This window comes from Macaca mulatta, chromosome 3 (assembly GCF_049350105.2).
Source record: "Macaca mulatta isolate MMU2019108-1 chromosome 3, T2T-MMU8v2.0, whole genome shotgun sequence".
Lineage (NCBI taxonomy): Eukaryota > Metazoa > Chordata > Mammalia > Primates > Cercopithecidae > Macaca > Macaca mulatta.
Window position 1 is genome coordinate 194224684 of NC_133408.1, and position 27392 is coordinate 194252075.

The 27392-nt window shown below is 46.6% G+C and overlaps 1 protein-coding gene across 4 annotated transcripts in view; it reads left to right on the forward strand.

Annotated features, from left to right (window-relative positions):
* DPP6 (dipeptidyl peptidase like 6) overlaps positions 1-27392 on the forward strand; it is an 853145-nt gene that overhangs the window by 723425 nt on the left and 102328 nt on the right. For all 4 annotated transcript variants that reach the window (XM_015135214.3, XM_015135213.3, XM_015135215.3 and 1 more), the window contains exons 9-10: positions 2545-2699; positions 5917-6014. In XM_015135214.3, the coding sequence (XP_014990700.3) occupies positions 2545-2699; positions 5917-6014 (253 nt within the window). The remainder of the gene's footprint in view (positions 1-2544; positions 2700-5916; positions 6015-27392) is intronic.

The following is a 27392-nucleotide window of genomic DNA, read 5'->3' on the forward strand; positions in this document are numbered from 1 at the left end:
ATGAGATACAAACCACCTTGGTTGGAAATGAGAGGTGACCCTTGCCCGTCTTGCCTGGTGGCCTCTTGTGGAACCTACGGGGTAGGAATGAAAGTGGCCTGATGTTGCACGTGGCCAGTGATTTATCATCCTCTGGTCTCAGAAAAGATTGCTTTGGGTTCAGAGGAAAGAAAGAAATGAGTTGTCTCTTCAGGGGTTTTGTTGTTACTGTTGTTTGTTTGTTTCTGTCCAAAGCTGCTTCATTTTTAAAGCCCTTGTTGCAGCAGCCGTTTTTCTGTTTTGGATTTTCCTGAGTTGGCTGTGAATTAATGTCCCATGGAAACCACTGCAGGGCTCCTCTGCTGATTTCTGTGGGCTCTGCACCTTCTCCCTCTGCACTGTGAATTCTGCTCACTCCCAGGGACTGTACTCCAGCCCCATTGGCCCCTTTCTTGTGGCCCTGCAGTGCAGGCGTGATCGAGCACAATCACCCACAAATTGCATGGCAAATGGCGCCTGTTTGTTCCAGCAGAGCATCTGCCAGAGTCAATTACTCACCATTCCAAGCGAGCAGACCGGGCAGATCCGGTGACTCTGCATAAAGTCACTTCTGAGTCACCTCATCCCAAACTCGCACCTGAACATCCACCTCCTGGCTGCCAAAGCAACTGGAAAATTACAGACCCTGGAGGTCTGGCTTCCTTCCTTTGTCTTCTCCTCACTGACCTCCTCAGGCTTCTGAGCTTCTCAGCACTGCCAAAGCTTCTGAGGCTGTGAGACAGATGCAGAGGGGAAGGGGGCGCTAGAGGCAGCTGTCGAGCCCCTAGTTTGAAGATCAGGACTCAAGAACACACAGCAGGACTAGGGCTCAAGTCCAGGGCACCAGGACTCCTGAATTCATTTTTCACAGAGCCCTGCTCTCCATACTCCGGGATGCACCAGGGGACAGGAGGTCAGACCCACCACAGGCTTTGTATTTCGGGAGACTCCACCGAGTTGTTCTGGAGTCTGCGGCAGACTCAGCACTACCTTTGGTGGGGGGCTCTCTGCTGGGGAGTCTGACCAAGGCAAGATGAGGAAGACTCGTGTGACATGGAGCATGGTTCAATGAGGTGCAGCATCCCCCTCAGTGCCACACCAGGTGCCACAGAAATCTAGGTGGGGGGGGGGGCAGGCGGGCACATCTCACCCCCAGCCCCACTGCCCTCAGAGCCTGGCTCCTGCTCCCACCCCAGGAGGAGCATGGGCAGCGTGCCTGCTTCAGGCCTCTGGGCTTGGCTGCGAAACGCCACCGTGGATGACACCGACCCAGTGCTAAGCCTCCCTTCATGAACCCTCCTCCTGACCAGCTGGTCTCCTCCTGCTGCCTCCCCACGGGACCTGGGAGGCTGCTGATGTGGGCTGCTTCTTCCTTATCTGGGACTGTGCCCTCCTGTGGGCAGTCAGCCCTTGGTTTCCTTCCAATTTACGTTGTTCTGTTGTATTCAATGCCCTCATTTTGTTTCTGCAAAGTGTTTTCAAGCTCCTTAATCATCTTTCTACACTACGGGTACATAGAGCAGATTTGTGGTACACACCTAATAATAACCAGTTGAATGGGACTCATAAATTATTTTAATCATTATTTTAGAAACAAATCTAGAGGGAATTAGTTTCACCATATATAGACCCTGTACAAGACAGAACCCCTTGACCCAAGAGCTGTTCACAATGAAATGGGTTCTCTGACTGGTTACACTTGGGAAGTGTATCCTCCCAATGTGTTGAAAAAAATGCTGTAGAATTTTCCCCTCTAGAATAGAGATCACACCTTACAAAACTCGTCTGTCATTAAAACTCTAACCAGGACACTGATGGGCTAGGAAAGAATAATGGGTGTTTCTGGTTGAAGCCCAAGAGAATCAGTCTTTCATTTCAGTCCTTCTGAAGATGGATCCATTTTGGTTTTCCACCATGCATAGTGAGCTTGTACCCTTCTTGTAAGAATCCACACATAGTGAGCTTGCACCCTTTGTGTACTGCAAGAAGCATGCTGGGCCTTTGGACTCATTATCTGAGGAGGGAGCTCTGTGTGTGCGTTAATCCCTGGCCTGCTTTTGGGTGACTCAGCCTCTGCCAGAGCTCACTTTCTCATTTGGTTCCATCTGCATGGGACATGCTTCCATGTGAATTTACTTTCTCCAGTGCTGTTTTTCTAATCATACTAAAGTAATAATCAACAATAGTCCAATCATAGTTCAACTCAAAAGTACATGTTGGGCTCATAGTGTTCAAATGTGTACAAAGAAAAAAAAAAACATTTCCAGATGATTAGCATCTGTTTGGTTGAGCTTTGGTTAATGAGGTTTTCCTGTGCTGGACTTAGTCATCAGCATCAGACATTTCTTGAGCCCCCAAGAAATATAAGCATGTGCAGGACACAGTGAAGATTCCTCAAAGATTGTAGCAGATAAGGGACTCTGCAGGGACTCATTTCTTTCCTGGCCACCTCATGTTCCTGCGTGTGCAGCTCCGATTTCCATTCACTTGTTACTATTCACATTTCTCTACTCTGTTTTCCCTTAGAGGAGATTTTGAAGACACACATCGCACATTGGTGGTCTCCGGACGGCACGAGACTCGCCTACGCCACCATCAATGATTCCCGTGTCCCTCTCATGGAGCTCCCAACTTACACCGGCTCCGTCTACCCCACCGTGAAGCCCTACCACTATCCCAAGGTAGGCAAAGGGACACTGCACAGCAAATTCTTTAAATTATTCATGAGCACCCCAGCCCTGCTCACTCAGTGTGCAGACGTGATCATCAGACGTGTATATGAGCAAAGCAGTTAACAAAAGAAAGATTAATCATGTCTCATTACACTGCATTACATTCCCACCTCTGTTGAGCTGAGTCATTGGCAGGTTTACTTCTTTTAGACAATCGAACTACTGTTCATCACCTGACTGAACTTCACTGAACCAAAATACATAGGGTACCTCCCCTCACCACTCCCCAGTGATGAAAGTGCACCTGACCTCTCTCACGCATCTTATTTCTACTTTGCTCTTGGCCTCTGGGAGGTCAGAAAGACTTCCATCTGCCCCTGGTCCCCTGGGTCTGGGCAAGGCTGTTTTGCACGTGGTCACTGCTACAGGCTAAATGTTTGTGTTCTTGCCAAATTCATACATTAAAATCCTAACCCCCAAGGTGATGGTATTAGGAGGGAGATCACTGGGAGGTGACAAGACATGGAGGGCAGAGCCTTCATGATTGGGATTTGTGCCCTTACGGATTTGTCTGTTTTCGTGCTGCTGATTAAGACATACCCAAGACTAGGCAATTTAGGAAAGAAAGGTTTATTGGACTCACAGTTCCACGTGGCTGGGGAAATCTCACGGTCATGTCGGAAGGTGAAAGGCATGTCTTACGTGGCGGCAGACAAGAGGAGAGAGCTTGTGCAGGGAAACTCACCTTTTTAAAACCATCAGATCTTGTGAGACTTACTCACTATCAGGAGAACAGCATGGGAAAGACCTGCTCCCATGATTCAGTTACCTCCCACCGGGTCCCTCCCACAACACATGGGAATTCAAGATGAGATTTGGGTGGGGACACAGCCAAACCATATCACCTTATAAAAGAGACCCCAGAGAGACCCTCCCTATTTCCACCATGTGACGATACAGCAAGAAAGCATCCTCTGTGAACCAGAAATTGGGCTCTCACCAGATACTGAACCAGCTAGCACCTTGATCTTGGACTTCCAGTCCCCGGAGCTGTGAGAGATGCATTGCTATTGTTTGTGAGCCACTCAGTTTATGGTATTTTTTTATAGCAGCCTAGAGGGACCAAGACAGTCATGTTCTGACCCAATGAGCTGGTAGAACAGCAAGTCTCCAGTGGCTGGGAGGGAATATTGGGGGAAGCAGGGACATCCAAATCTCGCTTTGTTACCAAATCAAAGCATCCCAGTGTGAGTGGAGGGCCTGATGCTAAAACCTCCACAGCCATTCAGCTGGAGAGAGGCCAGTGCCCGAGTGTGGACACAGCTCCCATGGACACGCAGGGTCTGCCATGCTGGCCTCTGGCTTCACTAGACTTCTCCAAGACCCCTGGGCTGGATGGAGGTGAGCAGTTTCCTGCCTGCACCCTGCCTGGTGACTGGAGGCTCACTTCCTGCCATGAGCTGCCTCTGCCAGGGGGCATTTAAACCTCAGCATCCTAGCCCACCAGAGAGCTCTGAAAGCTGATGGTATGTGCCTGCTCTGCCATAATCACCCCCACAGACCTGCTGGCTTACAGTTTACAGCAAGAGGATTGATAACATATAAGGCAGATACATGAGGCCAGTAAGGTTCCCAGAGTGACAGCCTAGAGAAAGGAAACACCTGGTGTCTTAGCTCCAGCTGCCACAACGAAATAACACAGACCTAAGCAGCTTAAACAGCAGGAATTTCTTTCTCATAGTTGTGGAGGCTGGAAGTCCAAGATTAGGGTTCCAGCTGATTTGGTTCCTGGTGAGGGCTCTCTTGCTGGCTTGCAGACAGCCACCTTCTTGCCATGTCTTCACATGAAAGGGCAAGAGAGGGTTCTGGGTGTCTCTTCCTCTCCTTTTATGGACACGAATCTCATCACAAGGGTGCCACCCTCATGACCTTATCTAACCTCAATCACCTCCCAAAGACCTTACTTCCAAATGGCATCACACTGGGGGTTAGGGCTGCACTGTATGAATTGAGGGACATATTCAGTCCATACACCTGGTAATACAGGCTCTTTTCAACAGCCTTTGATCAGCATGGCCAACATCCAAGGGAGCCCCAGAAGGAAGAAGCACAAGGCTCTCATGGCCATAGCCTTCCTTTCTGCCTTTTCAGATTCTGAGAGCATCTGGACGTTAACATGTGTGGATTTGCCTTTGACAGAATTCCTTCACTCCTTTTTCAGCTAACCTTGATTGGTCTTAGTCTGTAGCATGTGGAAGGGTCCAGGATTTTAGTTGGAAGCATAGTTAAATAGAGAAAAGTGTACTGGACTGATGCTAGTTCCTTCTAACCCTTCTACGTTTCTTACCAGCTGTTCACAGCCACCCCACCCACCGGAAGAGCTGGTGACTGTCTGACCTTCATCTGACCTGGAGATGAATTGTTCCCATGATTGTCTTTTTGTGGGAGTTTCCCCAATCTAGGAGTGATAACCTGGAATCCAGTAGGGTGCCCTTGATTTTACAGTGAACCCTCAGACAGGTGCTCTGAAGCTGGGATTATGAAATCCCAGATTACTCAAGATTTGGGGTTTCATATTTTAATAGAAAATCAACATATTCTGGCTGACAGAATTCAGATGCTCCTTGCCCCAGTCCCACCCACTCCTCAGAGGCATGAATAGGCAAGCCTGCCTGACATGCCCTGTCGTGGGACTGATAGCCTCTGTAAACCTGAACGTCTTCTGCAGGATGGAAGTGAGAGCATCAGACAAGACCCTGAAGTCCCCCTGAAGAAGAAACTCCACATCTCTCCCCAGACCCATACTTGTCCCCCAGAGAGTGGGGAGCAGGGAAGCAGAATAGTGCCCCAGTTCCTTTTTGAAGGAATTAATCTCTCCCCACACTGAGCATGGCTCACCTCCAACTTTCCCCTTCCTGGCATCCAATCCATCTTTTCTCCTCCACTCCTCTTCTTGTCTTCTCTTTTAAGCAAGGGGTTCAGTACTTGCTTGACATTGCCAAACCAGGCAGTTGGTTGGAATGGGAAGTGGGTGGGATTCTAGAAGAGCAAGAATCAGCCCACTTAACCCTTTGTCCTTTTGAAAACCCCACACATGAACCATCTGTTCTTCACATTAATTCTACTTCTTAATATGGAGGAATCTCCTGGGAAAGGCTTTGCAGAGCCGAAGTTCACTCTTGCATGAGGCTGCTTGTTCATATCTCTGCCCCTTTTTAATTCCCAGGCTGGAAGTGAGAACCCCAGCATTTCCCTACACGTTATTGGCTTAAATGGACCCACCCATGATCTGGAGATGATGCCACCTGATGATCCACGGATGAGGTTTGCTTCCTTCTATTATGTTACTGAAAAAAAAAAAAAGAAAACGAAGGTGAATGTTCAATGTACATGGTCTCTTCTGGATCAGATTTATCTTACAACAAATTTAAACATCCAAGAAAAAGGTACCTTTCCTAAAGATTTCCTCACTGTTTTATGATTCCATTTTCTAGGAAAAGAATACTATTCACCAAGTACTATTATTTCTTATCTTAGGTCAGGTGCAGGTTATCCTCCCGGGAGCTGGGCTCCTCTGGGAGGGGGATGACTGGGCCCCAGGCATGCCTCAGGGGGACACCAGAGGAAATGATGCAGTCTTCCCAAGACAGTCCATGGAATCTGACCTTCCGTAAATGGTGCTCTATTTCTAGAGCATTTTTTAGAGCGTGGAGCAACTTGCCAGTGGCAAATCCTATTCTCATAAAGTTGGTAAGGTCCCAACCCTGTGGAAGGTATTAACAATGTCATTGAGTTATTATTATTAGCATCTGATTGTGGTCAATTTTTTTCTAAAAACAACTGATTTAGAATTGAAGTGAAGTGGTCTAAATATCAGTTTAGTATTTTCCCCAAATTCAAGCAGCCTGTGGACTGCTTATACTTCCAGAGTCCAGCTATGCCATCATCAGCCTTCTGTCTGTCAAGAATATTGATGGGAGACTCAAAAAGAGGAGGGGATTTTAGCAGTGCTAGGACCCACTCATACACAGATTCTGAAATTTCATGAATGGCACTATTTAAACCAAGAATAACTCATTCTGAGGCTCAGCAAAGACCCAACCCATATTTTGCTGTACCTCTAGCCTGGGCCTTTATTATTCCATTCAAAACTCCATGTTACTAGTAGCTTCTGGCAGCTTCTGGAAGGGCAGGAATTGAGGTCTCGGGTCTAGCTCAGGGATGAATGCTCTGGCACCTGGTGACTCTGGACCTCTCTGAATGATGTGCTTGTGTCCTGCAGTGGCTCCAATGCCACCTTTGCCCTACACCCCGAGCTCCTGCACAGAAGCCCGAGACCTCTGCAGAATTCTACTGAGGTTCCTTCCCCTCGTCTTTCTTCAATGAAACTTATAATGTTGTAAGATCCCCAGGCGGACGGATGAAGCCCAGAAGCCCAGTGCTCTAGGAAGGGTGAGGCACTGCCTGTCCCTCTCAGCCCTGCATGAGTCTTCTCCCCAACATGGGAGGACCTGAGTCTCCAGAGGGTTAATGAACCTAGCCCCCAGCAGCTGGTCCCAGGGATGACCGACCACTGGGGCGTCAGCCCAAGACATGCGCTGGTTCGGAGAGGTGAATTGATTTGGCTGGTGATATTTTTGCTGAGATATTTTTTAAAGTTCAGAGGATTGCTTTGGCTTTTCTCCTGAAGTTCCATATTTTTTATTGTTTTCCTTTCAGCCCCTATCCCTGCCAAGCCTCCTGGGGCCTGGTCCAGCAAACTCACTGAATTAATATGGAAAGTCACCTGGAAAATTTCAGCCATCTGTTTGAGTTAATTGAAAATCTCGTTTAGTCAATTTGGTGCTGCTGTTTCCACAGGCTTGATTAGCTTCAAGGACAATGAAAAATTAGCGTAGCCAGGACTTGAAGCCTGGATGCTGGGCTTCAGGTTTTCTGGTTAGTCTCATTTCCTAAGCTCAGTGCAATAATGCGTTTTATACGTAATACAAATTCGTAGCATGTAAATGTCACACCTTCTCATACTGCTTCTCTATCACACATCTTTGAGAGTTTTAAAAAGTCAGCACAGATATATCAGAAATCCCAGACTCAATGTAGCGCAGATGTTTAGTATTTGCCGGCCATTTGCCTGAGCACTGGGAATTTGGTGGCAAACGAAGTTCACAGTGTGGAGGGGACCCTGGATCCTGTAGAAGTTGTTACTAGCAAGTAAATCCCTGCAGGTGTGAGAAGGGCTGTGGAGACGTGTGGAAGAGGAGGCCACCTGGTCTGGAGGGTGGCAGTGTCATGGCTGAGGTCAGAGTTTCTGCATGTCCATGCTAGTGACATTTGGGGCTCAGCAATTCTGTGATGTAGGGGACAGTCCTGTGTACCATAGAGCATTAGGCAGCATCCCTGGCCTTACCTGTGAGACGCTGTAATATTCGCCTTTTCCCCCTCCAGTTGTGACCGTCACAAATGTCTCCAGCCATTGCCCAGTGTCCCCAGATTGAGGACTACTGAAGGTTCACTAGCCAACTGCCTGGGTTCGAGTTCTGGCTCTGTGGGCTCTGTCAAGTTACTCAGCCTCCCTGATTCAGTTTCCTCATCTGTAAAATGGAGATAATTTTAATAATAAACATGTTTACTCTCGTGGACAGTTATGAAAGTTAGATGAGATAAGGCACGGATCATAGGGCTGGCTCCTCCGATCGTTCTGTCTTGTGGCTATAAGTGCCCCTTCTATGTGGACAACTCTCACTTGTGTACCTCAGCCTGGCCTGGGTCAGGACTCTAGGTTCAAAAAGCCAACCACCCAACCAGCATCGCTACTGGGCGTGGTCACCATATAATTTTTACATGGTCAAATTGTGATTCTCCGACAAAATCAATCAACATGTGTCCAAGATTTTATTTAACTCATTAATTAATAAGGGAGCCAGTAAGCTCTTGAAAAGAGGCCACAGAACCGTCGAGAGCCAATTGTATAGAGGCAACTGAAGGACATCCTAGGGTGAGTCTGCCGGGTTAGTCAGCCATCCGAGAGAGATGCCTACCCCAGCAGGGTTGAAACTGCCCCTGTAATTGGGAATCAAGCCCAGCATTGCCCTGGAGGAGGGCCCAGTGATCCCAGCTGTCTCTTTACCACCTTCAGATCCGTTTGCTGACACTGTCTACACAACACCTCAGGCCGAACCCAGTCAAAGCCAAGCTCCTGCTCTCCTAGTCTACACCTGCTCCCTGCAGTCTCCCCATCATGGTCCAGGGCAACTCCACCTTCCAGGGTCCCAGGCCTCCTTTACGTCCCTCTGTGCTGGGGATCCTCTTGGCAGGTGCCTGGCATCAGCCTGCAACCCCTTGCCGCTCCCTACTCCTCCTGGCCTGGCCCACCAGCACTGCCCCCTCCTGCCCCACCCACTGCTGACCCCACACAGCAGCCAGAGTAACCCTTTAAATGACATCAGGCCACATACCCGCTGCTCCCAGACATCTAGTGGCTTCTATTTCTCTCCAAGTAAAGGCCAGACTTCCTACAGTGGCCTCAGAAGCCCCCATGATAGATAGATAGATAAATAGAAAGATAGATAGATGATAGATAGATAGATAGATAGATAGATAGATAGATAGATAGATAGGCCACGTGCACCCTTTCTATCTCCCCTCACATCGGCTGGGTCACTCCCATATGAGGATCTGCCCAGAGGCTCCCCTCTGCCCAGGGAGCTCCTCCCCACTTAGGTCCTGATCAAATACATGGCTTCCACAGTGACTTCCCTGATAACCACATTTCACACGGCAGCCCCACCCCTGCTTTCATTTTCTTCCTTCTATTCATCCCAATGGGATTTTTAGGTACTTTTTAAATGGTTTCATTTTCATTTTCCCGCCTGCCACCTAGAACAGGAAGTTGTTGAGGCAGGGATGTTAGTTCCTGTGGGGTGGGCACTGGCTCCAGTTCTGCAACAGGGCTCTGGAACTTTGGCTGGATGGATGCCTTGGCTTCAGCATTAGCCAGTAAAATCTCATTTGCATGGGATTCTTGAAGCTTGAGATGTCTTCAGTTGTGCTGGTACCATTTTAAGAACCAAAACTTATTCGTTATTTAGCCATGGATGACATCTTGCCCTCTCAAGCACAGGATGCTAAAGGAACTAACTAAAACTAAGACACCTCATCTGCGGAGGGACACAAAAGGAATGAACCCTAAGTCATGCCCCTGAGCACCTAGGAAGGGATAGATGCAGAGGTTTCTGGAAGCCTACAGCTTTTTTCAGCAGGCTAGCTTACAAACCAAGAGGAAGGCAGAAAGCATTTCATGTATGTGCTATCTAACCTTTATGCCACCCATTTTCAATTTTTTTTTCTTGTTTGCTTGTTAACTAGATTGACTTCTCCAATGGTTCTTAGATGCAGGGAGAGTTAAGTCTGCACTTTCAAATCTTTGCATTGGCAAGCACTTATCATCATCCATGTGACACATGCTGTGTGAGGCCCTTGGGTGATGAAGACGTGTGGCCTCTCCCAACGAGAGCTCACATTCCGAGAGGCCTGGACAGCTTGTAGCCAGGGGCTGCAATGAAGTGTGGCAGGAGCCGCACCTAGGAGCAGACGTGCCCCTTGTGGGGTGAGTGGGAAGTGTTCAGGATGGTTTTGCAGACCTCAGAAGGATCCCAGGCGAAATTGGAGGCCCTCTTGGGAAACGGCTCTGTTAAAGAGAAGAGCGGTGGGCCCAGAGTAGAGCTTAGCCTTCCTCAAGCTAACGCAGGGACCCAGGCCTTGTTAAGCTGAACCTGACCAGGAAAGAGTAAACACAGTCTATCCTGTGGGTGGAAAAAAATAAATGCAAATCGCTGTGCTGTGGTTCCTATGCTTTCACACGGAAACCCAGCTGCACTGATAAAACAAATGTGCTTATTTTTTGCCGGTTTCCTCCGGCCTTTCCCGAGCAGTTGAGCCGTGTGTTGAATTAAGATGCGGCAGATAGCCAGCACTATCATTCTGAAGACATGTTGCCCTGTGCTGATATGTACTGTTATTTGCCTCCAAAGATCCTGTTCGGTTGCAGCACAGCTGCTCTTCTCCTGATTCCCTGGCAAGTAGAGGTGGTAAAGGGCTCCCAGAACCCAAGACACAAAACCAACCATGTCCCCGATGCACCTGTGCACAGGTGCGGAGACTCACTCCTCCACCACCCACAGCCCATGAAAGGCTCAGAGGCCTCTCACTTTCATTTTCTTTTAGTTGTTTGTTTTGATCCCAAGCACCAAGGATTTAGATGCTGTGCAGCTCCTGGCACAGGAGCATGGTTGGTCCATGCAGGCCTCTCTCATTTTATTGATTTGCTCTTTTTCAACGTTAGTCCCTACTCCCATGCCCTCGCCACCTCATAGGCACCTATTCCAAATGCTTAGAGGACCCTTGTTCCTCTGTGTTTTTGTAAAGCCTGTATTGTTGCTCGGGTATGCGCACACTTACATAAATGGCATTGTGATAGAGATGTAGACAAGCTATAGGATAGAAACAGAGCTCCAGACACAGATGTCTGTTTCCTCCTGTTTTCCTCTGAGCACCATATGAAGACCCAGCACACCCACATGTATTTGACCAGCCCATGGCTGCTAACTGCACACAGTGATGCCAGATGCCCCCAGCTCCAGGGCAGCTTACACACTCATAGCCTCCTCTGCCTCCAGGCGTCTCCCCAACATGCACTGCCCATGACACCTCCCTGCTGACCCAGATGCAAAACTCAGCCTTCTCTCTTTCCAATTTATACCAAACATGGTATGTGCACAAGCCTTGGGAAAGCTGAGGGTCATCAAAGCCATGAAAACATCACAGAACAGTAGAGTTCTCATACCTGATGGCTTGAGTACCACCCCCCCAAAAAACCACCACCATCATCACTACCACCTCTTCCCCAACCTTCACCACCTATACAACCTCCACCACCACCACCACCACTACCACCACCTCCACAACCTCTACAACTTCCAACACCACCACCTTCACCACCTATACAACCTCCACCACTACCACCACCACTACCACCACCTCCACAACCTCTACAACTTCCAACACTACAACCTTCACCACCAGCTCCATCACCATCACCACCACCACCTCTATCACCACCACAACCTCTACAACTTCCGACACCACACCTTCACCACCTATACAACCTCCACCACCAGCAGCTCCACAACCTTTACAACTTCCAACACTGCAACTTTCACCACCAGCTCCATCACCACCACCACCCACAACCTCTACAACTTCCAACACCATCACCTTCACCACCTACACAACCTCCACCACCACCAGCTCCACAACCTTTACAACTTCCAACACTACAACCTTCACCACCAGCTCCATCACCATCACCACCACCACCTCTATCACCACCACAACCTCTACAACTTCCAACACCACCACCTTCACCACCTATACAACCTCCACCACCACCACCTCTGCAACATTTACAACTTCCAACACTACAAACTTCACCACGAGCTCCATCACCATCACCACCACCACCTCTATCACCCCCACAACCTCTACAACTTCCAACACCACCACCTTCACCACCTATACAACCTCCACCACCACCAGCTCTACAACCTTTACAACTTCCAACACTACAACTTTCACCACCAGCTCCATCACCACCACCACCCACAACCTCTACAACTTCCACCACCAGCTCCACCATCACCTCCACAACCACCACCACTATCACCACCACTCGTGCCATCACCTCCACTACCACCATCACCTCCATCACCTCCACAACCTCTACCAACCCCACCCCCACCCCCACCCCCACCATCACCTCCACCACCACCACCACCACCATCACCACTATCACCACCAACCCATCATCACCTCCAGCACCACCACAACTATCACCACCACCCCCACCATCACCTCCACTACCTCTGCCACATCCATCACCTCCACAACTTCTACCACCACCAGGTCCACCATCACCTCCACCACCTCCATCATCTCCACAACCTCTACTACCACCAGCTCCACCATCAACTCCACCACCTCCATCATCTCCACAACCCCTACTGCCACCACCCCCACCACCACCTCCACCACCACCACCACCACCACTATCACCACCACCCCCACCATCGCCTCCACCACCACCACCATCATCACTTCTATTTCCACCACCACCACTGTCACCCCTCACTTGGTCCCAGTTGCTCTCCCTTCTGAGGTCTCCTCTGCCTCCTTCCCTATCATAAACAAGCTCTCCTGCCTCACATTTACAATATCAATAACCTCTCACATTTACAATGACCTGACTTGCCTGTGGTTGCACTTTTAATTAGCAGTAGAACCAGAACTTGAACACGAGTCTCCCATCACCACAGCCTTTGCTCAGTATTGTTTAAGAGCTGTCGCGCCTACTGCATTTCCCCTTGTGCTTGAACTTTCTTGTGGCACAAACCTCGTTTGGAGGGTTTGCTGGCAAAACCTCTGTTCTTCCTGCTTTCCTCCCTCAGGGTGTGGCCCATCTGGATGCTGGGGTTGTTCAGACATCCTCAGGTGATTCCTAAGTGTGGCCAAGGCAGAGAAGCCCTTCTCAGCAGCAGCATTTCACAAATTATAGATAAGCCCAACCCCCCGTCCCACCCCATCCCTGAATCTGCCATCTTACCTAAACATTGTCCTAATCTCTCTTTTGTCTGGGAAGATATATTGTTTTATCCGAATTTGCCTTCCAATTTTTTGGAAGTGGTCTGGGTGTAAATTACAATTGCATAAATGTGCTCTGTTCCCCTCAGCTGTAGTCCTATCTCTGTTTCCACCTTGTGTGTTAAAGAAATCATCTGGGTACCTAAATACTCAAATGGATTCATCTTAGGGGGCACTAGTTCAAGGAGAATGGCTCCAGCAGACAGCTTTGTTTACAGCCTTATGTTTACAGCATCAGACCAGGGCAGGGTCTTTGTTATTCATTAGGGTGAAAAGCCATTCCCAGTGACTAGGGTGACGGAGAAGCTCCAGACTAGAGAAATGCCAGATCTTTACTGATGCGCTGAAAAGGAAATTCACAAAGTTCCTGTTGATCATGGGATCATTAATAAAAATATCCAGTGCTGTAGGAGGCTGGAAATCTGAGTCACAGCTGTCAGAATAATAAGTTTCTGGTGAAGAAAGTATGTTTTACATTGTCATGGCCTGTGTTTGAAAGGGCAGCTGGATTGTTCTGAAGACACTGTAAATGCAGGGAATGATTGACTGTTTGGCAGGCTTACAACGAGCAGGAGGCATCAGAAAAATAAAATGGGATTCTGCCTCTCCATCCTCATCAATAAAACACCTCTGTTAGCCATATCTTCCAGCTAGCAAAACAGTCTTGACATCTGAAATTGTCAGTAAAACACTGAAACACTGGACAAGGTTTGCCAAGGCAGAGTCACTGGGCTGGTGAGCCAGTGCTGGTAAACTCCAAGGGCGTAAGTGACATCTGCAGTTTCTTGCCATGGACCACTGCTAGCAAATTCAGTACATGGATTTCATGGCATCTGCAGGTAAATAAGACTTGGCAAAATTTACCTAGCATCATGTTTTTAAATGTGTTAACATGCATTGAGGCATGAGCAAATATTGAAGAGACACGTCGAGTCCATGGATGGGTAGGTGAGTGATGAATAGATGGATGGGTGATGCTTGGTTGGGTGGAGGGATGGATTATGAATGGATAAATGCATGATGGATGGGTGGAGGGATAGATAGATGAATGGGTGGATCGATGGATAATGAACGGATGGGTGGATGAATAGATGGATGATGGATGCGCGGATGGATGGATGATGGGTGGGTGGATGAATAGAGGGATGATGAGTATACGGATGGGTGGATGGATGGATGATGGATAGTTGGATGAATTAATGGATAGAGGGATGATGGGTGGATGGGTGGATAGATGAGTAAAGGGATAAATGGTTGATGGATATATGGATGGGTGAGAGGAATGAACAGTAGATGGATGGATGGATGGATGGATGGATGGATGGATGGATGGACAGACAGACTGATGGGCAAATAGATAGATGGGTGCTGAGTGTGTGAAAATGAATGGCTGGGAAAAGGACAACATGGCTTTACCCCCACCACTCCTATTCACTGGATCTCTTCATGTTCAAAGTATTAAATTGTTGAAAAAGGATGCCACAGTCCCTAAGGTGTGTTCTCTGTGACACCCTCTCGCTTCCTTCTCCCTCATCCTGACAGCTGGCCCTGCATTATAGCCAGCCCTTGAGATGGAAGGGAAAGGCAGCATGGTCTACTCCTACATGGAAGGTGAAATTATGGAAAGGGACATCAAATGGTCATTTGTCTTAAGTTGTCACTTTTCTGTTTTGTAGAGTGCACTCTGCCTGCAGATGTTTTCATGCGACTGCACGTCTGCCCAAGAGCATACTCAAATGTGGAACTGTACACTTTAGTAGAGCAGCACTTGGTATTTAGGATCATTTCAGTTTGCTCAAGGGTGCCCTCTATTAAAGCACATCGTCTTTTAAAATGTCCTCTCTCATAACATTTGTGTGCCCCTGCTCAACCCATGGGGTAAACCTTGCTAAAAATACCAGAGTTAACTGTGGGCCCTTTATTTCATGAGATAAACTGGCTTTGTTCCCCTCGCCCTTTACTGCCACACAACTGTCTGAACAGTTTCCAGGATTTGGAACACAAAGAAGTATCACAGCACATTAATCCCTGTGACAGAGACAATGCTCTATTAATATTTTATGGCAAACAAATGGGCTAATAAAAAATTCATATGCTTCTCACCAGGAAGAGTCACTATATTCTGATTTGAAGGCACCTTTGGCCAGGGATTCATGGAATGTAATAACGTTTTCTCAGCCAGGCTGTGCCATTGCACATGCTCCCCTACATAATCCATGGCAGTCCCCACCCTGTGCTGAAGTTAGTGGTTTGCCCATCTCTGCACTGTCAGCACCTGGAACCGTGTCTCCCACATGCCAAGCCCTGACCAGATGCGCTTGGATGTATCAGTGCATTGGTAGGCAGATATAGTGCTTTAGAATAAAGAGAGATTTGGTAGCATTTCTTCCCAGAATCTTCACTTCCTGTTAATATTTTGGTATCATGCTCTTTTTAAAATGGAATTTGATGATTATTAAAATATGACCATCTATTTTCTGTGATTATCAAAATGCTTCAATATCTCTCTTCATCTTGACAATCAGATAGATTATTGCGTCTTTCAGCACCCAGCTCCAGCCTCGTGTTAAAAAATGATTCCACTTCAAATCCTATTTTCTCCTCTCCTTTAACTGCTACCAAATCTGTCTTTATTCTGAAGCACTTTACCTGCCTATCAATACATTTACCCATTCAAATAACATTTAGTAAGGGCAGATTTGGGAATGGAGATCTATAGTTAAATAGCGCTTAGAGTTATTCTCCTGTGGTCGCCCACTGCCAGACAGGGGATCGCTCATCTCCAGTCAGTAGTTCTCCACTCGAGCGTGCATTGGAATCACCCGGGGCCTTGTTAAGGCAGGAACTGCTTGTCCCCACCCCCAGAGTTTCAGATTCAGTGGGTCTAGGGTGAAGCCTGGGAGTTTGCCTTTCTTTTTCTTGTTATTTATTTATTTACTTATTTATTTTTGAGTCGGAGTCTTGCTCTGTCGCCCAGGTGGGAGTACAGTGGCATGATCTTGGCTTACTGTAACCTCCGCCTCCTGGGTTCAAGCAATTCTCCTGCCTCAGCCTCCTGAGTAGCTGGGATTACAGGCAACTGCCACCATGCCAGGCTAATTTTTACATTTTTAATAGCGATGGGGTTTCACCATGCTGGCCAGGCTGGTCTCGAATTCCTGACCTCAGGAAATCCACCCACCTCGGACTCCGAAAGTTCTAGGACATGCGGTTCCTAACACCTTCCCAGGTGCTACTGGTACAGGAACCACACTATCAGAACCTGACTTGCCTCATTAGAGATGGAGGTAAAGACTATTTCTACCACCTGCTTCTTCCCCTAGTGGCATGGACTTTGCCTGACTTTGCCACAAAGGCCTCGCATCCTCGTAGCTGTCCTGCTCTCTCTGGGTGGCCTGACCTCCCTGGACGAGGGTGACAACACTGCCTGTGATTACTGCAAAATCAGGACAGCTCACACAGGACAGGGCAGGGTCTTCTCTCGTCTCTGCCCATGCTTCCTTCCAGGCAGCAGTGCCTTCTGAGAACAGTCATGGTGGTGCCGATGATGTCCATGTACGACACGGGATGTGTCACCCATGCAGACACCAATAGGTTTACAGGGAGCGGCATGGGTCAGTGGGGTGTGGCACTATTGCGGCCCCCTCAGCAGCGGGCAGCCATTCCCGCAGCACAGGAGTCTGTTCTCCCTCCACTTCCCTTTGTGAGGCATCGATGCCTCCCAGCCGTCGGACCTGTTCTCATGACTGTGCCCTCTGTTGACATTGAGTGTTCTGGCATTAGAACGTTCCTCTAGAGTCTCCCTCTGATCAGTGCTTCCCTTTGTCCCCTCGACAGACAGTCTTACTCGGGGCATGGGAATGTGACAGGCGTCTGCAGGTCCCACGTCTTGGGACAGAACACACATGAGTAGAAGCCCTTCCTTCTTCTTGCTGTTTGTCTCAAGGAACTCCCTGCCTGGTCAACCCAGAACTATGAGGAAGAATTGTAAGGCCTGGACCATGGGAGGGAGGCAGCAGGAATCAGAAGGGCTGGAAAAGGGCACAGGACAGGCTGACAAACATGGCTTTCTTGGAGGCTTTTGGGTCGGAGACGGCTCTTCTCTGCCTTATTTTCATCATTTTCTATAGGGGCAAAGACACCTGGGGAACTGCACAAGGAAAGGGGAGTTTTTGGCTCCAGCTTGAGCCACTGGGACTTTCCTGCTTGGAGAAGGTTGCTGCAAGGGGCCCTGTGTGTTTCATTGCCTGTGAGCCTCATGCCCAACATGGAACCTGCTGCATGGCACGAACAGTGCATATCCAAGCTCTGACAGCAGCCTCTGGGGAGGGAATTGAGCTACAACTTGCACTGTGAACACACCGTTCTCCTGGGACAAGAGGCCTTCATAAGGAGAGAGGCCTAGGACAAGAGTGAGCCAGACCTCGTCCCCAGCTGTGGGGGCACTTGCCTGAGAAAAACCTTACCAAGCCCCTACCCTTCTATAAAATTCAGAAGTCACAGAAGCTTCTCCAAGCAAAGCCCACAGACAGCTTAGCACACCAGAGCCTTTAACATTCAAGCAGTTTTCTGAGAAACACTTCACTGTTAAATCAAAGCAACGTACTTGTTCCTTCGTTTTTTTTCAAAAGGACAGAAAAAAAATGAACACTCAGTGTGCTGATGTAGATTCTAGTTAGAGGGCTGTCTGGTTTTCGCTTGGTGAGAAAGCCAACTCAGGTCTTGGTCTCTGTTGAGAATATACGTGAGACCCTTACCTGTCCCAAGTTCATGGGGTCAGCCACCACCATGCCCGTCACAGTCAGGCAGGGGTGACTCTGGAGAGCTCCATCCAGGCTCCCTGAACAAAAAGAGCAAACTCTCAGGTCTGCAGGTCTGCAGGTCTGCAGGTCTGCAGCAGATTCTCTGTGTCCTATCACCAGTTCCCTACCTCAGTCCATACACCAGTCTAATCTGATCTTGCCACCTTCATGAAGACTTAATCATTTCCATCCCCTTATCAGATGAATGGGTGGGCATTATTAATTAAATATCCTGCTGCTTCTGTGCCCTTTCCTGCCTTCTTTTCTTTGAATTAAATTTATTTCCTGAGGAGCTTGAAAAAAAAATCTCATTCTTATGAACTTGTTCTGACTGGAAGCATCTAGAGCAGCTGTGATCAGGTGTGTGGGGAAGGACATCTCCACCCTGTACCAGTGAGAGCTAGCCAATAGGTTCAGCCTCATTCAGAGGCACTGAAATATGTCTCCATGGCACCATGGGTTTATTCATTGTTGTTGTTAAGTTTTATTTAGTTTTAACTTTGCTTTTCTTTTTTATCAAAGTATTGCATATTAGTGCTTAAAAATAAAATAATACGGAAGAGTCTATAGTGAAAAACAACAGTCTCTTCCCTCTCCTTGTAACCCATTCCACCCCCAGATGAAGATAACTTTTCGCTCTTTTTACACTTTCTCCTGATATATACCATCATATATGGTAAATCACTAAGCAATATGCACATTTCTCTGTTTTTAAATGAATTTTTGTCTCATTTATTGTCTTCTTATGGCAGACAAGAATTCAGAACTCTTACTTTCCTACCTATTCTACCTCTTCCATTTATCTGTGGATTTTATTCTCTACGTCAGTTACCTTTTTACACTTAAATAATATTACAAGTTTTTTCATGTTACATTAACTACAGAGAGGAACTCTTAACTCCCCAATTTGTAAACTGAGATTAGTCTCCCTCCCTTTCCTATAAGTCCCTTTCCTGTCCCTGCCACACAGCAACTTCTGCATCTTTGTTTTTACTTTTGCATCATTGAGGCTGATGGCATTTACACTCTGTCCTGTCATCATAACTAAACCTTCCTTACTTTTCCATAGGTCGATTCTAAAAGATTAAAATCAATAAATAGCATTTACTTTGTCATAAGTAAGTGATTATCTTTCATGATAGAGCTGAGGAATGCCCTGTGATTGCAATTCTTTTTATTTCACTTTTTGTTTTCCTGGAGTTTTAAATTGCTTTTGTTTTTTACCTGAAATATTTAATTGTATTACCTCCTCTCTCTCCTTTTTTCAAATTCTTTCAGTTATTCTGTTGCATTGCCCTTTTCCCCAAATCTGTGTCTCTGAGTGCCCTGCATAGCCCTGGTATTGTCTGGACTACTCTTTCCAACCTCTACACTAAGGCCATCCTGGGACCTCCCCACATTACTCCCTCATGTTGGGGCAACTGTGTTCTAGATCTCATAGATCACGTGATTTACTCCCTCTTTTGTCTGGAGTGCATTCTCCGGATGATCTACTAAGAAAGGAGTGAGGGAAGTAAATTTTCTGAATTCTTGAATACCTAAAACTGTCTCTTTTTTCACACGTTTAAAATTTTAGCTGTATGTAGAATTGTAGTGTTTTTATTAACTCTTTATTCGTCAAAGCTAGGGGGTATAGGTCCATTGCTTCCAGCATTTTGAGATGCTAAAGATAAACCTGATGTTGGTCTGTGATATGGTTTGGCTATGTCCCCACCCAAATCTCATCTTGAATTGTAGTTCCCATAACCTCCAAGTGTTGTGGGAGGGACCTTGTGGGAGGTAATTGAATCATGGGGGCGGTTACCCCCATGCTGTTCTCTTGATAGTGAATGAGTTCTCATGTGATCCGATGGTTTTATAAGGGGCTTTTTCCCCTTTTCTGGCCTCTTCTCCCTGCCACCATAGGAAGAACAGATTTTCTTTCCCTTCCACCATCATTGTAAGTTTCCTGAGGCTTCTCCAACCCTGCAGAACTATGAGTCAATTAAACCTCTTTCCTTTATAAATTACCCAGTCCCAGGCCGTTCTTTATAACAGCATGAGAATAAACTAATACAATCTGATACTTGCTCCTCTGCAAATCACCTTTTCTCTTTCCAAAAGCTTTTTGAATTTTGAAATAATATATCTATGTATGTGTTTTCTTTTCATTTATCACCATTTCATCCACAGACTTTCAGTTGTTCCTTCTGTTTGAACTGCATTTCTGAGTCTCATACGATGCTTTGCCTGGAGCTCTGACTCCCCACAAATCTCTCTGAGGTTCGAGCTCTGCAGGTGTCCAGGTTGCTATGCCCTCCAGCCTGACTCATCCCTCATGACCCTTCTATCTACTTTCTGTCTTCCAGAAACATGAAATCTCTCAGCCCTCCCCTGTTGTCTTTATTATTGTAGATATATTTTATTTCTTTATTATCATTGCAATTAGGTTTCTGGAGGGAAAGCAAACTAACGCGATACATCTACTAACTTAAATTGGAGACTTCCAGTGTTTTCTTAATAACCATCTTCTTGTTTAAAAAGTAACCTACACAGTATAGAAAATAATAATCCCTTGTCATTGCACATCACACTACCCATAGGTAACTACTGTGAGAAATCTGATAAATTATCCTTTGAGATTTCTTTTCTGGAAATATATATTTATCCTTCATTTATTTGGGTTTTTAAAAAATGATTAAGCAATTTTCTCAACACCATCGATCGTGGAAGTCTTCCTTTCCCTACTGATTTGGAGTGACATCTTTATAAAGTATAAAAGTATCATACAAACCAGTGTGCATTAAGGATGCCCGTCCACTACTGATGGTTGCATCAGTCAGATGTCAGGTGGTTCCAGAAATATGCTTATTATTAGCAACTTTTAAAAATAAATCTCAGGAGATCGAGACTATCCTGGCTAACCCGGTGAAACCCTGTCTCTACTGAAAAGAAAAGAAAAAAATAAAAATAAAAATAAAAATAAATAAATAAATAAAAATAAATCTCCTTTCCCTATGCTTCCTTTTTAAAACCACCTATCCATTTCTTCTTATATGCAAACTTCAGAATTATTTTATTTGATGCTCTACTGAAAAGAAATTCATTGGTTCACTATTAAAATTAAATTCATTTCTTTAACCAATATTAAGTATTTACCATGTGTGAAGCCCTATCTATGGTGCTAAAAATATAGAAATGAATAAGGTGAGTATGGTCTCTGCTGTTATGAAGCTTAAATATAATAAATTCAATTCTTTCCAAACTGATCACCGTTTTAAAAACTTTACCATGTCTTTTCTCTTATTCCAGAAACGTAAGTGTTTCTATTCCTTTTTCCTAAATAATATCCTTTTATTTCATCATGTGTAATTCTGCCACCTTTTGTTTTTAGCCTTCTTTTTGCAATTTACTAAATGCTTATGATTCTACAAACTATTTGCCCAGTATTTCTTTATATTATTTTTATCACTTAATTTGAATTTATAATCAAATTGATAGTAGTTTAGAACTAGCTAGGATGAACTGATTTTAGAGATTACTTTTTTTTTTACATGTTGAGTTTCTAATTTTGAGCCATTAATTTTGAGTTACCTTCCTAAGTCAGTGTAGAATATATTCAAGTAAAAGATAAGGCCAGGCACAGTGGCTCACATCTGTAATCCCAGCACTTTGGGAGGCCGAGGCTGGAGGATCAGTTGAAGTCAGGAGTTTGAGGCCCACCTGGCCAACAAGGCAAAACCCCGTCTCTACTAAAAATACAAAAATAAGCCAGGCGTGGTGGCGCACGCCTGTAATCTCAGCTACTCGGGAGACTGAGGCAGGAGAATCACTTGAACCCAGGAAGCGGAGGTTGCAGTGAACTGAGATCGTGCCACTGCGCTCTAGCCTGGGTGATAGAGTGAGACTCTGCCTCAAAAAAAAAAAAAAAAAAAAAAAAGTAGAAGATACACTTTAATACAAAAATATATTTGTTGTTATAAAACACATTGAAATATTAAACATTAAGTATTAGCAATAGACAGAAAGGAGGAGAAGCCTCAGATTAGCCTGAATTTTGATGCTTTATCAAAACTTATTTCCTTATTACTAGATTATTGTGGAATTTCTGTTTTCCTAAAACTCGGAGGTTCTAGCACAACATATTTAGATGTTTCATTATTTTCCCTGGAATGTGGGAAATCCCTTTAGTCTTCACATTCGGGTCTTTTTTCCCACACGGAAGTCTCATCCTCTTTGTCTTTGGTTATCGTGTCTCTAGCCGCTCTGGTTTCTCTGTAGAAGCAACTGCTCTTCTCAGCCGGCAGAAAGGCCCATCTTCTTCCTTATGCCTCCGTGTCACCTTCCTCTGCATTCTAGGAGAGCCTCCCACATTTTCCTCAATTTTCCTGACCCAAATTTTTCTCATTTTAGTTTTAGTTTCCTTGCAGCCCCCTCATCTCACTTTTTGATCTCCTCTTGGATTTTTAGAATTCTGTTCTCTTTATTTTTAGTGTGACTTCCCTTTTCTTTATTCTGCACCATTTGACCCTCACAGTTCCGCACCCCAGGAAGGAGAACGCCTCCCACACCTGATACCTGGCCACAGACAAAGGGTGAGAGTCACCTTTGACTCTGTGCTCTGACTTTCTAGGTGCTACTGAGCTCTTCTCCGGTGTAAATCTGGAAGACAGTCTAACCCATATGCATCTGGCATGGATCGTCTGGGCTGAGTTGACATTTTTTTTTCCGACAAAGAAAAATTCTGCCTCTCCGAAGCAGAAATCCCTAGGTAGAAGAAGTGAAGCTGTCCTCACTCCTAATACATTTTCCACTTTTCTTAATTTCAAAGCTGTGAGCCCGGACAGCTGCACAGAGAAGAAGTGGAACAGATCTGACTGGATGGCTGGCGTCAGGACCAAGGCCGAGCCTCACTGCCCGGCTGGCGTCAGGACCAAGGCCGAGCCTCACTGCCCGGCTGGCATCAGGAACAAGGATTTTTCTTTGACATTCTAAGTAAATTAGTACATATGAAAAATTACAATATTCCTTAACACCCATTTAGCAAAAGTTTGGCTTTCCAAATTTGTGGCTGGAATAAACCCAGCTTTTCTGAGGGAAGAATAATACAGTGGGGAAGAGAAAAACCTTTTCCTTCTGCATTCTCATGGCTGGGGCTGTCCTGTTCCCTACAGGGAAGAAACTGGGCCAGACCTTGCCTGGTTTCACCAGTGCCATCTGTGTTGCAGTTAGAGATTTTCAACATTCATTTCTAATGGCACTGTGACTTTTCATCATTTCTGTGTGTCTTTTTAGACACGATAACACAAAGTCAGTAAAGGTTGTCTCCCTCTGCTGGCCAGGCCCCACTGCCTGCTGAAGAACTCTGTCTGAAGAGTCCACACTCCCTGTGGTATGTGTTGTGCTGTTTGTGACACCCAGGCAGACACTCCTCATAAGGAATCAGAACGTCTGACGTGAGGCTCAGCCTTGGCCCTAACCCCAGCCGTGCAGTGAGGCTCAGCCTTGGTCCTGAGACCAGCCGTGCAGTGAGGCTCAGCCTTGGCCCCGACGCCAGCCGTGCAGTGAAGCTCGGTCTTGGCCCTGAGACCAGCCGTGCAGTGAGGCTCGGCCTTGGTCCTGAGACCAGCCCTGCAGTGAGGCTCGGCCTTGGCCCCGACCCCAGCCGTGCAGTGAGGCTCGGCCTTGGCCCTGACCCCAGCCGTGCAGTGAGGCTCGGCCTTGGCCCTGACGCCAGCCGTGCAGTGAGGCTCAGCCTTGGTCCTGACATCAGCCGTCCAGTCAGATCTGTTCCACTTCTTCTCTGTGCAGCTGTCCGGGCTCACAGCTTTGAAATTGAAAAGTGGAAAATGTATTAGGAGTGAGGACAGCTTCACTTCTTCTACCTAGGGATTTCTGCTTCGGAGAGGCGTCAGTGAGCAAGTAAATATTTTATTTCCCCTTCCAGCAGCAAAAGTGTGACTACAAACCTTACAGAGCAGAAGAATGTCCTTTTTTTCCAAAGCGTCACTTCCTCGCGAGGTGCCTACCTTGTCCCCAGAAAGCTGCTAGAACACCTTCCAGATTGCCCTGTTGGTGGTGATGCTTCACCCTTGTACACCGATTTGATTTTTAGAAAATAACTAAAATGTATTTGGGGCCGGGTGCAGTGGCTCATGCCTGTAATCCCAGCACTTTGGGAGGCCGAGGTGGGTGGATCACTTGAAGTCAGGAGATCAAGACCAGCCTGGCAACATGGTGAAACCCCATCTCTACTAAAAATACAAAAATTAGCTGGGTGTGTTTGTGGGCGCCTGTAATCCCAGCTATTTGGGAGACTGAGGCATGAGAATCGCTTGAACCCGGGAGGCGGAGGTTGCAGTGGGCTGAGATCGTGCCACTGCACTCCAGCCTGGGCAACAGAGCGAGACTCCATCTAAAAAACATAAAAAATAAAATGTATTTGGCACCAGGCGTAGTCATGGATACAACTCATGGACTTGGGAAATGTTGACTAGAGATGAGATGCTGCTATGCGGGTCATGAGGCAGCGTCAAGCTCTCAGGGCAGGTCAGCAGAAGGGGCCCAAAAGCTTACTGATAAATGGCAACAGGATTAGAAGAGGCACAGAACTGCCCAAAACGTGAGAATCATGGCTTCCTTATGTAGAGGTGGAGCCCGTATGGATGCATGTATGTAAAAAGAAATCTTATTATATAATCTTTATAAATTCCCTAAATAGTGTTTATTGTTTTGGGTTTTTAAAAATATTTCACATTGTATTTCATCACCATAACATCTCTAAGGGCGCCACCAGGCTTTAAAAATTCATATTACACAAATGAAGAAACTGAGGGTTGAAGCACCGTATAAAATTAGTTGTAGAACCAAGGCTTTCTCAGGCCTCTGAGGTGAGCCACATTTTGCCCCTCGACCCACGGATGATCCACGAGGCAGAGTGGGTCCACATTTAACTGTCCTAATTTTTAGTACAATTATATTTCTCCTCAGTAAAACAGTCTCATATTACAAACTAAGAGAAGGAAGGAAAGAAGGGAGGGAGGGAGGGAAGGAGAGGGAAGGAAGGAGGGAGGGAGGAAGGAGAGGGAAGGAAGGAGGGAGGGAGGGAGGAGAGGAAAGGAGGGAAGAAAGAGATGATCTGGCACTCGCTTTATGTAACTGGACATTTTACTTGGGACTCTGTATTAGTCAGTTCTCACACTGCTAATAAACACATACTCAAGGCCGGGCACCTGTAGTCCCAGCACTTTGGGAGGCCAAGGCTAGCAGATTACTTGAGGTCAGGAATTTGAGACCAGCCTGGCCAACATGGTGAAACCCCATCTCTACTAAAAACACAAAAATTAGCTAGGCATGGTGGCACACATCTGTAATCCCAACTACTTGGGAGGCTGAGGCATGAGAATTGCTTGAACCCAGGAGGTACAGGTTGCAGTGAGCCAAGATTGTGCCACTGCACTCCAGCCTGGGGAATAAAGTGAGACTCTGTCTCAAAAAATAATAAAAATAAAAATAAATAAATAAATAAAATAAAGACATACCTGAGACTGGGTAATTTAGAAAGAAAAGAGGTTTCATGGACTCAGTTCCACATGGCTGGGAGGCCTCACAATCATGGTGGAAGACAAAGGAAGAGCAAAGGGGTATCTCACATGGCAGCAGGCAAGAGAGCATGTGCAGGGAGAGTGCTGTTTATAAAACAATCAGATCTCATGAGAACTTACTCCCTACCATGGGAACAGCATGGGGGAAACCACGCCCATTATTCAATTATCTCCACCTGGCCCCGCCCTTGACATATGGGGATTATTACAATTCAAGGTGAGATTTGGGTGGGAGCATGGCCAAACCATATCAGGCTCTCAGTAAAGAAACAGTGTGGTTGCTACTTCTAGAAAATAACAAACCACACCAGAGTAACACATCCTTGCCTCCTTCTAAAGCCATGAAGCAGGCTTGTCACTGTGTGTCCACGTTTTGTGGCCAAGAACTTTAAGCAGGAACAGTACCATGGCTCCGTGGGCCATCTCACTGCTGTTGATGCTGCACACCCCAGCCCCCTGGCTCCATCCAGTCGTACTCAGCCTAGTGACATTTCCAGCATGATTTGCTCCAGAGGCATCAAGAGAAGGCTTGCATCCATCTCCTTTTCATTTATAACATTTCACTTCCAAATTAAGAAATAGAAAAACTGAGAATAGTGTGTAGTCATATTTGGCCTAGATGAAGATTATTTGTACAAAAGAACACTATAAAAAGCAGAAAGAGGCATAGGATGAATGAATGTTTCCAACAGTTGAGAATAAAAGCAGCATTCTTCCTAATTAGTATGAAGGACATAAGGGGAAGAAATAGTCATTCCAGGAGACCTTACTTTTTCTTTCTTAATTGCATGCAGACGAAATGTGTTTGCTGAGGGAGTAAGTGCAGGGTTCCCTGTGGCTTCACCACTGCCCCCAGTGTGGACGTGGAATCTGCAACCACAGTCCCCATGTGGCTCTTGCACACGTCCGTCCCCACGGCTTCTCTTCAGCATCCTCCAGTGTGGACTCAAAGTCCAGTTAAAACATCATTAAAAAATAAAAGTGTTCCATATGAAGCAAGAGCTAGGCACAGACCTTGAGTTATATTTAAGGACAAAAGTGAAATACATTTTTTTCTTATGATTATAAATAATGACCAAATCTCATCATTATACATACCTGTCCCCACCTTTGGGCCGTGAAACAACAAAGCAGGACCTTTGGTGAATGTTGCTGGCAGGATGTGCCACCTTTCAGTGCCAGAGCCAGGATGGAGAGCAGGGGGAGGGCATGGCCCCCGTGGACATGCAGGCCAGGCCCTAGGGCAGGCCAGGCTCTAGGGCAGGCCAGTGTGGGGCGCAGATTGTGCAAAGAAAAACAACCATGTTTCGGGCATCACAGAAACGGAGCAGGTTGAAAGGCCTGACAGCTGGATTACAGCTGAGTGTCCCTCTTGCGTTCTTGGGTTGTGTGCCTCCTCACCACCCCAGTCCTCAGGGACTCCCCAAGACCACAGTGGGCAGCTGCAGACCTCCCTTCCAGGCCATGCACCAGCGGCCCCCTGTCTCAGGCCCTCACCGGCTTGCCACTGTTCCTCTTGTTTGCCACATGGTCCTGATTTAGGTCAAGTTATTAAGAACCTTGATTAACAAGTAGGTGTGGGAAATGGGGGAGATGCGGCACTGGAATCTCCTGGTTAACTG